At 41.2% G+C, this 13,287-nt stretch overlaps 1 protein-coding gene across 1 annotated transcript in view; it reads right to left on the bottom strand.

The window, feature by feature from the left end:
* Positions 1-1,057: 1,057 nt before the first annotated feature.
* C12H6orf118 (chromosome 12 C6orf118 homolog) overlaps positions 1,058-13,287 on the bottom strand; it is a 29,015-nt gene continuing 16,785 nt past the window's right edge. The window contains exons 7-10 of the mRNA XM_057490293.1: positions 5,541-5,722; positions 3,243-3,296; positions 2,637-2,698; positions 1,058-1,285 (exon numbers count right to left, since the gene is read on the bottom strand). Of these exons, the coding sequence (XP_057346276.1) occupies positions 1,234-1,285; positions 2,637-2,698; positions 3,243-3,296; positions 5,541-5,722 (350 nt within the window). The 3' untranslated portion in view covers positions 1,058-1,233. The remainder of the gene's footprint in view (positions 1,286-2,636; positions 2,699-3,242; positions 3,297-5,540; positions 5,723-13,287) is intronic.

Below are 13,287 nucleotides of genomic sequence, written 5' to 3'. Positions count from 1 at the left end.
ATATGGGGGACACCACACTGCCGAGGGGAGGCCTGAGGGCAGGGGAGCGCAGGCCGGGGTGCAGCGGGCTCACCTGCGGGGCAGCACGGGCACCTCGGGCGCCCCGAGCCGACCCACGGCCTGGCCCCCGGGAGCTGTGGCAGCGGCAGGTGCACCCGCTCTCGCCTCCGTTGCCTCATCTTTGGCGCTGATGAGATCAGCTCCTTCTCGGTCTTGTTGAGACACTTGGGAAGTGCCAGGCAGGAGGCAAGAAGGAATATGGACGAGGAGCATTTCAAGGCCAGAGAGCAGGAATAAGGATCCTGGTCAGGTGGCCTTTGTACCTGCGTGCTTCCTGCCAACTGGGAACAAAGGTCCCTGGTGAAGGACAAGTAGAAAGGTCCTTTTTGAGTCCCTGGCCCAAACCCAGATCCTTGTCCCCGAAAGGCCTGGCGCTGACAGTCACGGTGACACACGGGACTTGATTTCCAGCAGCAGGAGGGATAGGTTCATCCACGGATCGCCGTGGACGTCTGGGGCCTCAGCCATCCACGTGACCTCAAACCCTGCTCTTCCGAGTCAGGATTAAATCTCTCTTATTTGTACTTCAGCACTTACACTTGGTCTTCATAACAGCCCTATACATGACTGTGCAAAAAACTGGGCTTTTATTTACTTTAAGTGTTCAGACCAGATTACAGGCAAAGTGGTGATAAAAAAATTCCATCTCACAAAGTAGTCGTGAAGATCACGATCAGATGAGACACGAGTGGCACAGAGCACCATGCTGGTGGTGTGACATTTGCAGGGCCCTGTAGCATTTAAAACCAGTAAAGATTATTTAATTAAGTGGATATTAATTAGATAACTACTACATTTTATTAAATGCCTATATATAAATTTGCATGGACAAATGAAAAGATAAATTTGGTTGGTATTGCAGCAATGCAGAACTTCCTATTCCTATGAAATAATTGAAAGTATTTTTCCTTGGAGAAAGTTAATGAAAGAAAGCAGAAAATACTCTAAGAACTACTACTGCTATGAATACATATACAAAACCAAAACTAATCACATGCATACATGAATTTACTGCAGTATCTTGAACAGGATACATACACCATTTGAATTTTATTAGAGATTAAAACCGATGAAATGAAATGTGTCTTCATTAATTTATGCATCTGCAAACATCCATGTTATCTACAGGATGGTTGTGAATTCTCCTAGGTCATTTTTCCAGTCACTTGAGAGTTACTCTGTTTCTTTTAATTTTACAAAGTTGTTAATAAATTCCCAAAGGTTCCTTAAAATACATAACAAATGAATACAATTGATTAGAAAAAAAGTACATTAAGCATAAAATAAAATTTTGAAATGAACACCTATTTTAGAATACATTTCCTCAAAAACACAAAATGAGATTTTGCAATCCTCCAGTTTCATTTTAAAGGATATCAGTAGAGTTTTAGCGTTGAATGTAACAGAGGTTCTCTCTATGTATATATTTGGGCACAATCTCCTGTAGCATCTTCCAGACTAAGCATAGTGTGGCTGCAGAGGCCGATTTACTCTGGTGATAATGATGTTTAAACCTCAGGTCCATTCATGCATTGCCAAGACCATGGAAAGAGACTTCCCAATTTTGTACTATTTAATTCTATATTCTTTCCCTTTGAGGACACCCAACACGATACATGGTCCCACAACACCTGGATCCATCTCTATGGCTCACTCAGCACCCTCAGCACCCATTCTTGCACCTCTTCGCCTGTGACTTTTCTCTACCATATATACTGGGAAGCGGAATGTTCTGTTTTCTGGACTCTTGCAACTAAGGATGGCCTTGGGATATTGGGGCTGGCCAATGAGACATGGGGAGAAGTGGAAAGGGCTTTCCTTCCTAATTAACACAGAAAAATGGTGAGAAGCTCCTTGTCCTTCCCTCCACTTTTCGCGGTCTTCCTCCCCAGGTCATGGACCCAGTGCCCAAAGGCAGCCATGGTGAGGCCCTGAGGACGGAAGGGATCCTCAAGGAAAACGGGGAGGATGGAAGACCCCTGGTTTCTTGATATCAGTGAGCCCAGGCCACCTACAACTAAATGTCTTTTTACTGTTGATACAAATAAGTTTTTTCCACATTTAAACTGGTAGTGGTTTTCTGTTGCTCCAGACTCACCAGATCCTGAGACTTCAATTGTGGTAGCAACTCAAGAAAATTAACTATATAAAGTCTAAATGCATTCACAAGACCATATGCATCAATCATTTCATTTTTTAAACTTTTCAGAGTAATGCACATATAGGGTTTTGATTTCAAAGATTTAATTTCACTGGAAGCATATACCTTGAGAAAAGAAAACCACCCACAGCCACCTGCCTCCCCACATTCCTGAACCCTTCCCGTGAGATTTCGCTCTCAACTCTTGAGCTCTTTCCAAAGAATTTGTTTCTATAGTGCTGAATCATACATCTGGATTGAGGTTTAAATCTTGGTCTAAGCTTCTTAAGCACAAGAAAGGATGGAAAATATACACTTAAAGTTACCACAATGTCAACGCTTCAGCAAGCTGTCTAATTGAATCTAGTAGTGAATGAATGGTTTCGAGAAGAGCCAGAGATGGTGCCCGTTCTTTGCCCGCGGCACCAGCACTTACCGCTGCTCCTCCTCGCTCATCCTGCTCTTCCTCATGCTCTGCTTCACTCGGTTTTCAATCATCTGGCAAGAATTAGAAGTCATTTGGCCATGTGTACTGGCATGCTGCTCGTCATGTGTACTGGCAATAACACTGAATCCAAACAGACTACTGCTTTCGGAATCAGGCACAACATACAAATTCATACTATGTTTACTACAGATAGATATACCTATGTAATAGAAGCAGAATAATAATCTATTAGGCAACAGATTGTTAGCATGTATTTTGGAGGGGTGCCCTGAAAGATGCTAGGGGGGCCAGTTCACTATATTCCTTACCACCAAATAAATTCATTTCAATTAAGTATTATGTGTGGAAGGGTTAGAGAAATAGCCAATTCTGATTGCTACACTTAACTACTTAAAAAAATGTTTTCCTCATTAAGACCTTGGCTTATGCCTGCCGAGTTTTAAGCTAATGCCTGCCTATCCAGATATTCCTAGCATTTCAGAAAGTTATCATTTAGAAAGATATTACATATACTCTTGTTTGGTTTATGACACAGTACAAGAAAGCGTTGGAGGAAATACTTCTACTGAGAAACATTGATTCACAAAAACTTACATTTATTTTCTGCTTTAAAATTCTATTTGCTGTGTCCAACTTTACAGCTTCAGTCTGAAGAAAAAAAAATGGTTTTAAGAGAAAGATACTAGTTTAAGACTATTTTTTAAATGCTTTTCCCATATGTGGAACCGAAACTATTACGTAAATGCTGTTACTCTACTTTCAAAAGGGCCCAATAGCACATCATTTAGAAACAGATGAATAAACAAATCATGACTTCAAGGACATGAACGAAGGCTTCCTGGATTCCCGGGTCAAATGAGAGGAAGTAGGGGTTGATGTTGCAAAAGATGAGAGAATTTTTGGGAAATTTCCAAACAGAGGAGTTCCTTACTTTTCAGAACTAATAGTAGAATTGGTGACAGTGTCTGGATACTGTATAGAAACACAAATATCGATATCATATATATGCCAGAATAACTGACTATAAACTGTAATACAAAAATTTTATGTCTCCATTCATAATAGTAATAAATGCCATGAAGTCACAAAAATAAACATAACAAAAAATACTTAGTACCACTGCAGAAAAATAAACTAAATAAATATATAATGATCCTTGATGGCATTGTTAATGTAAAAGCTGTCTCTTCTTCTGAATGGATCTATAAATTCATTGTAAGCACAATCAGATGGCAAGAGTATTATTATTGAAACTTTAAAAATTAATACTGTGAATGAGAATATCTAAAACAATTGTGAATGAAATCATGATGAGCCGAGGGTGGGATCAGGAGTTGTTCTCCCCAGTCTCCAACATACTGAAAGGAGTTAGCAATGTTACCAGTGAGGCTGGGGAGTGTATAATTAAGAAGGTAGCTGAGTTTCAATCCTAATTCTATTACTTTTACACTGTGACTTCAATAAAGCTACTTAGCACATTTGTGCTGTGGTTTCCTTACCTGTAACAGAGGGTTAATAGTAGTAGGTGTCCCTTAGAGTTGTAGGGAATTAAATGAATAGTAGTGTTTTAATGTTCACAGCCATATCTTGTGCATTGCAGATCCTGAAGACAGTCATTATTTTTCTCTTCTGATTGGAAATAATGTTTCCAATCCACAACCAGAAATCAAGTACTTACTAGGATAATAAATGCAATTCCACTGTGCCTTCCAGTATTCTAATTGAGGCGCCAAATATAAATAATAAGTAAAGTAATATAAATTTGTGGTATGGAGTTACAGGGAAACTTCTATTTCCTAGATTCAATCCATTTAAAGAAATTATAATTATAAAAGAAAAGTTTATATGATTTTGGTGTTATAGCATACCCACCACATATAAATATATAACTCATTATTTTCACCACTTTAAAATTCAATTACAAATTAGTGTTTATTCTCAGGACATTATTTAGTTTTAAAGAAGTCCAGACTCTCAACAAAAAACATGACGGAATTCTGAGTGCATTATTTTAAAAGGAAGAGAAAGAAACCAAAACAAGTTTGTACCACCACCACCTTCCTGTACGTTCTATAATTCTGTTTAAAAAAAAAAAAGTAGTGCTGGGAACATACATGTAACTATGTAGCCATGAGAAAAAAAAGATAACCACGTATCGCTTATGAACTCATAAGTAGCACTTGCACTGAGTCAGACCCTGCACAAAAAAATTAGGTTGTATCATATAAAAAGTGGGGCACCTTAGCATTTTAAAACATAGTCATAATTTACATTATAGCGCTCATCAAGAAAATGATGATTAACAATATTGTTAAAGACTACTTTTAACACAGTAGATCAGTAGACTCTCCTTTCAATGGCAGTAACTACTTCCTATCTCCCAGAGTAATTGTGCAACTAACTGAAAATCTAACTATGGACTTAAGGTGGCGCAGCTGAAATTATAAGAACTTTGGAGCCCAAAAAGGATCAGGCTTCAGCCTCACTTTGCCGCTTCCAAAGTGGGTCACGTTGGGCAGGATATTTAAACTCTCTGAGTTTCAGTTGAAAATACTTAGTACATATTCAACACTGATGGAAGCCATGCTGTTAACGGCAAGTGTTTTCTATACAAAATCATTAGATTTAGATTTTAAGAGATACCCATTGAGCTGAAAGATCCCCTTTGGCCCTTAACAGAGCTCTGGAGAATTTTTATCAGCATTGTTATTGTTTTAGCCAAGATCTCCTAATTATTCTAATCACTTACCACAAATGTTTTGAAATGAAAATATATTTGGAACACATTGTGCAGTTTTTTTTACCCTGTTGCAAAAGCAAATTGCTTCATGTGTTTGCCAAGGTCTTCAAACAAAAGAACAATGTAAGCATTTAAATAAGTAAACTGCATACCTCTATGCTTTTAATCCTATTCTCAGTGATGTGCAAAATTCCAGTATGAACAAGAGTGGTTTTAATTTCTCTTTCAAGAGCTTGAAGTTTATCCCATTCATTAAGTATTTCACACCTCTTCTTCTCAACCTTTTCAATTAGAGTAAGGTGCTTCTCGTCCATTGCATTTTTCTCAGGTGATTCTGGAAATATTTTTTAAAGCAAAGTATTGCCATGTTTAATATCTCAGCCCTCGTTAATAATCATGTATTATTACCAATATTATATATATTATATATAGTTGTAAAATATAATGTAACTTAAACTTCAAGCTCACCAGTAAAAATTATCTGATCTGGGAATGGTGTATTTCTCTTTAGTTCACTCATATAATCAGTAAGGACTCACTGAGCGCCTAATCTGAGCACCTGAAATAATGTGGGAAGAGTGCAAGAATGCCTCTGCTAGAGAAGTGACTAGGCTGAGTCCCAAAGGTGAATTAGAGTTGGGCAGGTGGGAGGGGCTGGGGAGGGGCCAGAAGAGCAGAGTTTGGCAGATTCAGCAAAAAGGAAGTTACACGGTGGGGTGGGGGCATCAAGGGCCAGGTGACTGGCATCAAGAAATAGCGCTAGAAAGGAAGCAGGGGGCAGATCTGTAACATGTTAAACACCCAAGTCAAAGCTGTTGAAGGTGTGTGAGCTGGGAGACACGTGATCAGGCAACGGTCCCTCTGTCTACAGCCCCGGCAGAACTGGGGAAGGGGGCAGCTAGGAGGAGGAAGCCCGGACAGAAAGCCACTGCAGTCATGCCAATAAAAGCACGTCAGGATGATATCTGTGGCCTAAGAGAAGTGGGAGCTGCAGAAACAACTGAGGCAATAGAAAAAAGCAGGGCTTGCTAATTGTCTAGATTTGAATGCAGAGCAGGTATCAGCTAGCCCTGCTCTGGGTTTCAGCTTGGTGAGGGCTCGAAACAGGTTTGCAGGAGGGAAATGACCAGCGCAGTGCAGCAGAGTGGTAAAAAAGAGCTGGGCTTGCCTCCCAGCCAGGCCACTTACTACAGCCCGTGCCGAAGGGCACAAGGGGGCAGAGAGTGACAATGCCCGCGACAGGGGTTCTGACCAGAGCCGCCGCGTGTCTGGTGATGCCACTCACTGAAATAGCCTGGGACACGCAAATGCAGAGTTTGACCTTGGACGTGCTGAGCTGAGGTCACTACGGGACAAGCTAGTGCTTACCACACCCAGTAAGCAGCTGGATACAAAAAGAGATTTTAACAAGAAAGAAATGTGCAATCAAGGATATACGGATTGAACCAAAGACATGCTGGGTTCCAACGATAACAATATTTAAGGAGACAGAAAGGAGATGGAGACATTGAGGGTAACTCACTTCTGAGGGCACTTTGTTGTCAAACAGCAGAGTTAAGAGTCTCGTTAGAGTGGCTGGACCAGCTCCTCCTTTTTGCCAGGAAAAAAGACAGCGTGATAACACTTATTTGTACCCATTGAGTAGGACAGGAGTCATTACTGCAAACTTGCCAAATTTGGAAGACAGGAAAACTTTGAAGGTAAGTTTTGGAATTTGGGGAAATTAATTCAGCAGATCCTTGAAGAAGCAAGAGGGCAGAAACAACGATAGCTGAGCCCCCAAATGAGGGACTTTACAGAAGAGCAAATGATAGGAAGGACACCTGATCTCCTTGGCAGTGCTGAGTCAGCAACAGCTGTAATAGCCTAGAGAATGAGCAACTTCCCCTTGGTTATCATTTTTATTCATCTCTGCCACTTTATCCTGTTAGCAGTTAGCAGTGAAGTCCTTAAATTTAAAAAAATGTATAAACATTGTATAAATAATGTATATATATTATACACTAAATTTTTAATTTTATAAATTTAATTTAATATATAAATTTTATATATAGTATTAAATTTTTAATATTATAAATTGAAATATATGTATATGAATAATGTATAAATATTCATGTAAGGGGGAGCAAGGAAACAGAAACCCACAGGCTGGCATCCTGCCCGCCACCTGCCCGGAGAGGACCCCTACCAAGACGGGTGCGGGAAACCAGCTCTGAGCCGGGAAGGAACTCGACGTGGCCGGGGAGGGCCAGCCGGCAAACAGCACAGGTGTCGCTCATGGGAAGGAAAGAAGAACCAGCAGGAAAAGGAAAGCCTTGGGCCAGAACCTTCAAGGCCAAGTTCTGCTAACACGGGTTAGATCTGCGAACACATCCTAAAAGATGCTGAGAGAGAAAAAAGTGATTCCCGTATGAGTTAGCGTTTAATGAACTTGGAGGGAAAATGGCATTCGACTGAACTGTCGTGTAAACAGTAAAAGATTAATGAGCAAGATACGTAAGTGAGCTTATTTTGATTATTAATCATGTTCTAAACTAATTTTAGAATTAGTATCTAATTTTGAAATGAATTTTAATATCTACTTAATGTATAAATATTCATTTATAAAATAACTCACTCCCCATGAACTATGTATTTGTCTCACAGTAAAAACGATAAGAAGAAGGAGCAGAGAGACCCCAGTGTGCCAGGCTCTGTGCTTCACCTGGATTCTCACAGGTAGTTCTCATGACACCCCTAACAAGCAGTACTGCCATCATCCCAATTTAATGGACAGGCGGCTGAGACTGAAGAAGCGGAAATAACGAAGCTCAGAGTCTGGGTGAACCAGCAGCCAGCGTCCCGCCCGGCCTGGAACAGCCCATCACTGCACCGTGTGAGCAGGGCTGAAACGAGCAGGCTGAGAACAGGTCTGCATGACAGCCAGGGCTTTGCACATGTGCACGGCCTTAGAAACTCACTGTTGTCCATGAAAGCTGGCTTGTGTGAGCCAGGAAAACAGTACAAAGGTTCTGAACACCGGAAAGCACTGTTTTGGTTGCGGTTCCCCTGGAGAGCATGAGAGGCCGGAGCACCAGTGGTGCGGGCTCACAGGGCACGGTGGGCCACAGCCACGGTGCCCCCTGCAGTCGTCCCAGGCTTCAGGATGCTCTCTCTTAAGATAAACAGCTTTGCCCTCCAGCGCTTCCCCATGGGATCCGAGTCCCAGATTTATATCATTTGACCAATCTCCTTAGCATTTATTCCCAATGTCTCAGTCAATACTTGACATAGTTCTTTCTACATACGGTTCTGACTTAATTCAGTATTCCACTAAAAACCACAAAGATCTTAGAGAAAAATGAAACAGTGCACGTGTCACAACTGGTTACTAAAAAACTAAATAACGAAAGGTGTTGAAAGCAACCTAAACAGATAATAATCTTCACCCTGAGGGAATCTCCTATAGAGATCAACTGCTTCCTTTTTGGCCTTTAAAGTATTTCATTTAAGCCACTTCAGAATAAATGAAAAATTACATGTTTCTAAGCAACTTTACAGGAAAAATAAATAAATAAAATTTAATGAGAAGGGGCGGAAGATGGCGGCGTGAGTAGAGCAGCGGAAATCTCCTCCCAAAACAACATATATCTATGAAAATATAACAAAGACAACCCTTCCTAGAATAAAGACCAGAGGACACAGGACAATATCCAGACCACATCCACACCTGAGAGAACCCAGCGCCTCGCGAAGGGGGTAAGATACAAGCCCCGGCCCCGCGGGAGCCGAGCGCCCCTCCCCCCAGCTCCCGGCGGGAGAAGAGCAGGCAGAGCGGGAGGGAGACGGAGCCCAGGGCTGCCGAACACCCAGCCCCAGCCATCCGGACCAGAGTGCAGGGCCCTCGATACTGGGAAAACAGGGCAGCAAGAACAGTGAGCGGGCACTGGAGGCTGGGCGACAGAGGACATAAGAAAAGCGCGCGACCATTTTTTTTTTTTTTTTTTGCTTTTTTGCTGCTTTGTTTTGGCGAGCGCTTTTTGGAAGTCTTAAAGGGACAGGGACCCCAATATTAGGGAAACAGGGCAGAAAGACCGGTGAGCAGAGGCCTGAGGCTGGCACCGGAGAATAAAGAAAAATGAACGACCACCTTTTTTTTTTTTTAATTAAAAATTTTTTTTTTTTTTTTTTAATTAAAAAAATTTTTTTTCTTGTTTTTTTTTGTGGTCGTTGTTTTGTTTTGGCGGGTGCTTTTTGGAAGTCTTAAAGGGGCAGGGCGGGCCACTTAATCCAGAGGTAGGGAATCCGGGATCTCAGGGCACCCTAACCCCTGGGCTGCAGGGAGCAGGGAGGCCCCTCACGGAGATAAATAGCCTCCCAGCAGCTCCTGCTCCAACGCGACTCCACCATTTTGGAGTAGCTGCCCGAGCCAGGCCACGCCCACAGCAATAGCGGAGATTAACTCCATAGCAGCCGGGCAGGAAGCAGAAACCCTGTCTGCGCGCAGCTGCGCAGCACAAGCCACTAGAGGCCGCTGTTCTCCCAGGAGAGGAGGGCCACAAACCAACAAGAAAGGAAGTCCTTCCAGCCGTCACTCGTCCCAGTTCTGCAGACTATTCCTATCACCATGAAAAGGCAAAGCTACAGGCAGACAAAGATCACAGAGACAACACCAGAGAAGGAGACAGACCTAACCAGTCTTCCTGACAAAGAATTCAAAATAAGAATCATAAACATGCTGACAGAGATGCAGAGAAACACGCAAGAAAAATGGGATGAAGTCCGGAAAGAGATCACAGATGCCAGAAAGGAGATCGCAGAAATGAAACAAACTCTGGAAGGGTTTATAAGCAGAATGGATAGAATGCAAGAGGCCATTGATGGAATTGAAATCAGAGAACAGGAACGCATAGAAGCTGACATAGAGAGAGACAAAAGGATCTCCAGGAATGAAACAATATTAAGAGAACTGTGTGACCAATCCAAAAGGAACAATATCCGTATTATAGGGGTCCCAGAAGAAGAAGAGAGAGGAAAAGAGATGGAAAGTATCTTAGAAGAAATAATTGCTGAAAACTTCCCCACACTGGGGGAGGAAGTAATCGAACAGACCACGGAAATACACAGAACCCCCAACAGAAAGGATCCAAGAAGGGCAACACCAAGACACATAATAATTAAAATGGCAAAGATCAAGGACAAGGAAAGAGTGTTAAAGGCAGCTAGAGAGAAAAAGGTCACCTATAAAGGGAAACCCATCAGGCTAACGTCAGATTTCTCAACAGAAACCCTACAGGCCAGAAGAGAATGGCATGATATATTTAATACAATGAAACAGAAGGGCCTTGAACCAAGGATACTGTATCCAGCACGACTATCATTCAAATATGACGGTGGGATTAAACAATTCCCAGACAAACAAAAGCTGAGGGAATTTGCTTTCCACAAACCACCTCTACAGAACATCTTACAGGGACTGCTCTAGATGGGAGCACTCCTAGAAAGAGCACAGCACAAAACACCCAACATATGAAGAATCGAGGAGGAGGAACAAGAAGGGAGAGAAGAAAAGAATCTCCAGACAGTGTATATAACAGCTCAATAAGCGAGCTAAGTTAGGCAGTAAGATACTAAAGAGGCTAACCTTGAACCTTTGGTAACCACGAATTTAAAGCCTGCAATGGCAATAAGTACATATCTTTCAATAGTCACCCTAAATGTTAATGGGTTGAATGCACCAATCAAAAGACACAGAGTAACAGAATGGATAAAAAAGCAAGACCCATCTATATGCTGCTTACAAGAAACTCACCTCAAACCCAAAGACATGTACAGACTAAAAGTCAAGGGATGGAAAAACATATTTCAAGCAAACAACAGTGAGAAGAAAGCAGGGGTTGCAGTACTAATATCAGACAAAATAGACTTCAAAACAAAGAAAGTAACAAGAGATAAAGAAGGACACTACATAATGATAAAGGGCTCAGTCAAACAAGAGGATATAACCATTCTAAATATATATGCACCCAACACAGGAGCACCAGCATATGTGAAACAAATACTAACAGAACTAAAGGGGGATATAGACTGCAATGCATTCATTCTAGGAGACTTCAACACACCACTCACCCCAAAGGATAGATCCACTGGGCAGAAAATAAGTAAGGACACGGAAGCACTGAACAACACAGTAGAGCAGATGGACCTAATAGACATCTATAGAACTCTACATCCAAAAGCAGCGGGATATACATTCTTCTCAAGTGCACATGGAACATTCTCCAGAATAGACCACATACTAGGCCACAAAAAGAGCCTCAGAAAATTCCAAAAGATTGAAATCCTACCAACCAACTTTTCAGACCACAAAGGCATAAAACTAGAAATAAACTGTACAAAGAAAGCAAAGAGGCTCACGAACACATGGAGACTTAACAACACGCTCCTAAATAATCAATGGATCAATGACCAAATCAAAATGGAGATCCAGCAATATATGGAAACAAATGACAACAACAACACTAAGCCCCAACTTCTGTGGGACACAGCAAAAGCAGTCTTAAGAGGAAAGTATATAGCAATCCAAGCATATTTAAAAAAGGAAGAGCAATCCCAAATGAATGGTCTAATGTCACAATTATCGAAATTGGAAAAAGAAGAACAGATGAGGCCTAAGGTCAGCAGAAGGAGGGACATAATAAAGATCAGAGAAGAAATAAATAAAATTGAGAAGAATAAAACAATAGCAAAAATCAATGAAACCAAGAGCTGGTTCTTCGAGAAAATAAACAAAATAGATAAGCCTCTAGCCAGACTTACTAAGAAGAAAAGAGAGTCAACACAAATCAACAGTATCAGAAACGAGAAAGGAAAAATCACGACGGACCCCACGGAAATGCAAAGAATTATTGGAGAATACTATGAAAACCTATATGCTAACAAGCTGGGAAACCTAGGAGAAATGGACAACTTCCTAGAAAAATATAACCTTCCAAGATTGACCCAGGAAGAAACAGAAAATCTAAACAGACCAATTACCAGCAACGAAATTGAAGAGGTAATCAAAAAACTACCAAAGAACAAAACCCCCGGGCCAGATGGATTTACCTCGGAATTTTATCAGACATACAGGGAAGACATAATACCCATTCTCCTTAAAGTTTTCCAAAAAATAGAGGAGGAGGGGATACTCCCAAACTCATTCTATGAAGCTAACATCACCCTAATACCAAAACCAGGCAAAGACCCCACCAAAAAAGAAAACTACAGACCAATATCCCTGATGAACGTAGATGCAAAAATACTCAACAAAATATTAGCAAACTGAATTCAAAAATACATCAAAAGGATCATACACCATGACCAAGTGGGATTCATTCCAGGGATGCAAGGATGGTACAACATTCGAAAGTCCATCAACATCATCCACCACATCAACAAAAAGAAAGACAAAAACCACATGATCATCTCCATAGATGCTGAAAAAGCATTTGACAAAGTTCAACATCCATTCATGTTAAAAACTCTCAGCAAAATGGGAATAGAGGGCAAGTACCTCAACATAATAAAGGCCATCTATGATAAACCCACAGCCAACATTATATTGAACAGCGAGAAGCTGAAAGCATTTCCTCTGAGATCGGGAACTAGACAGGGATGCCCACTCTCTCCACTGTTATTTAACATAGTACTGGAGGTCCTAGCCACGGCAATCAGACAAAATAAAGAAATACAAGGAATCCAGATTGGTAAAGAAGAAGTTAAACTGTCACTATTTGCAGATGACATGATACTGTACATAAAAAACCCTAAAGACTCCACCCCAAAACTACTAGAACTGATATCGGAATACAGCAAAGTTGCAGGATACAAAATCAACACACAGAAATCTGTGGCTTTCCTATATACTAACAATGAACC

Source organism: Manis pentadactyla, chromosome 12, assembly GCF_030020395.1.
Source record: "Manis pentadactyla isolate mManPen7 chromosome 12, mManPen7.hap1, whole genome shotgun sequence".
NCBI classification, from domain to species: domain Eukaryota; kingdom Metazoa; phylum Chordata; class Mammalia; order Pholidota; family Manidae; genus Manis; species Manis pentadactyla.
This window is presented reverse-complemented; position numbering and strand designations above follow the sequence as displayed.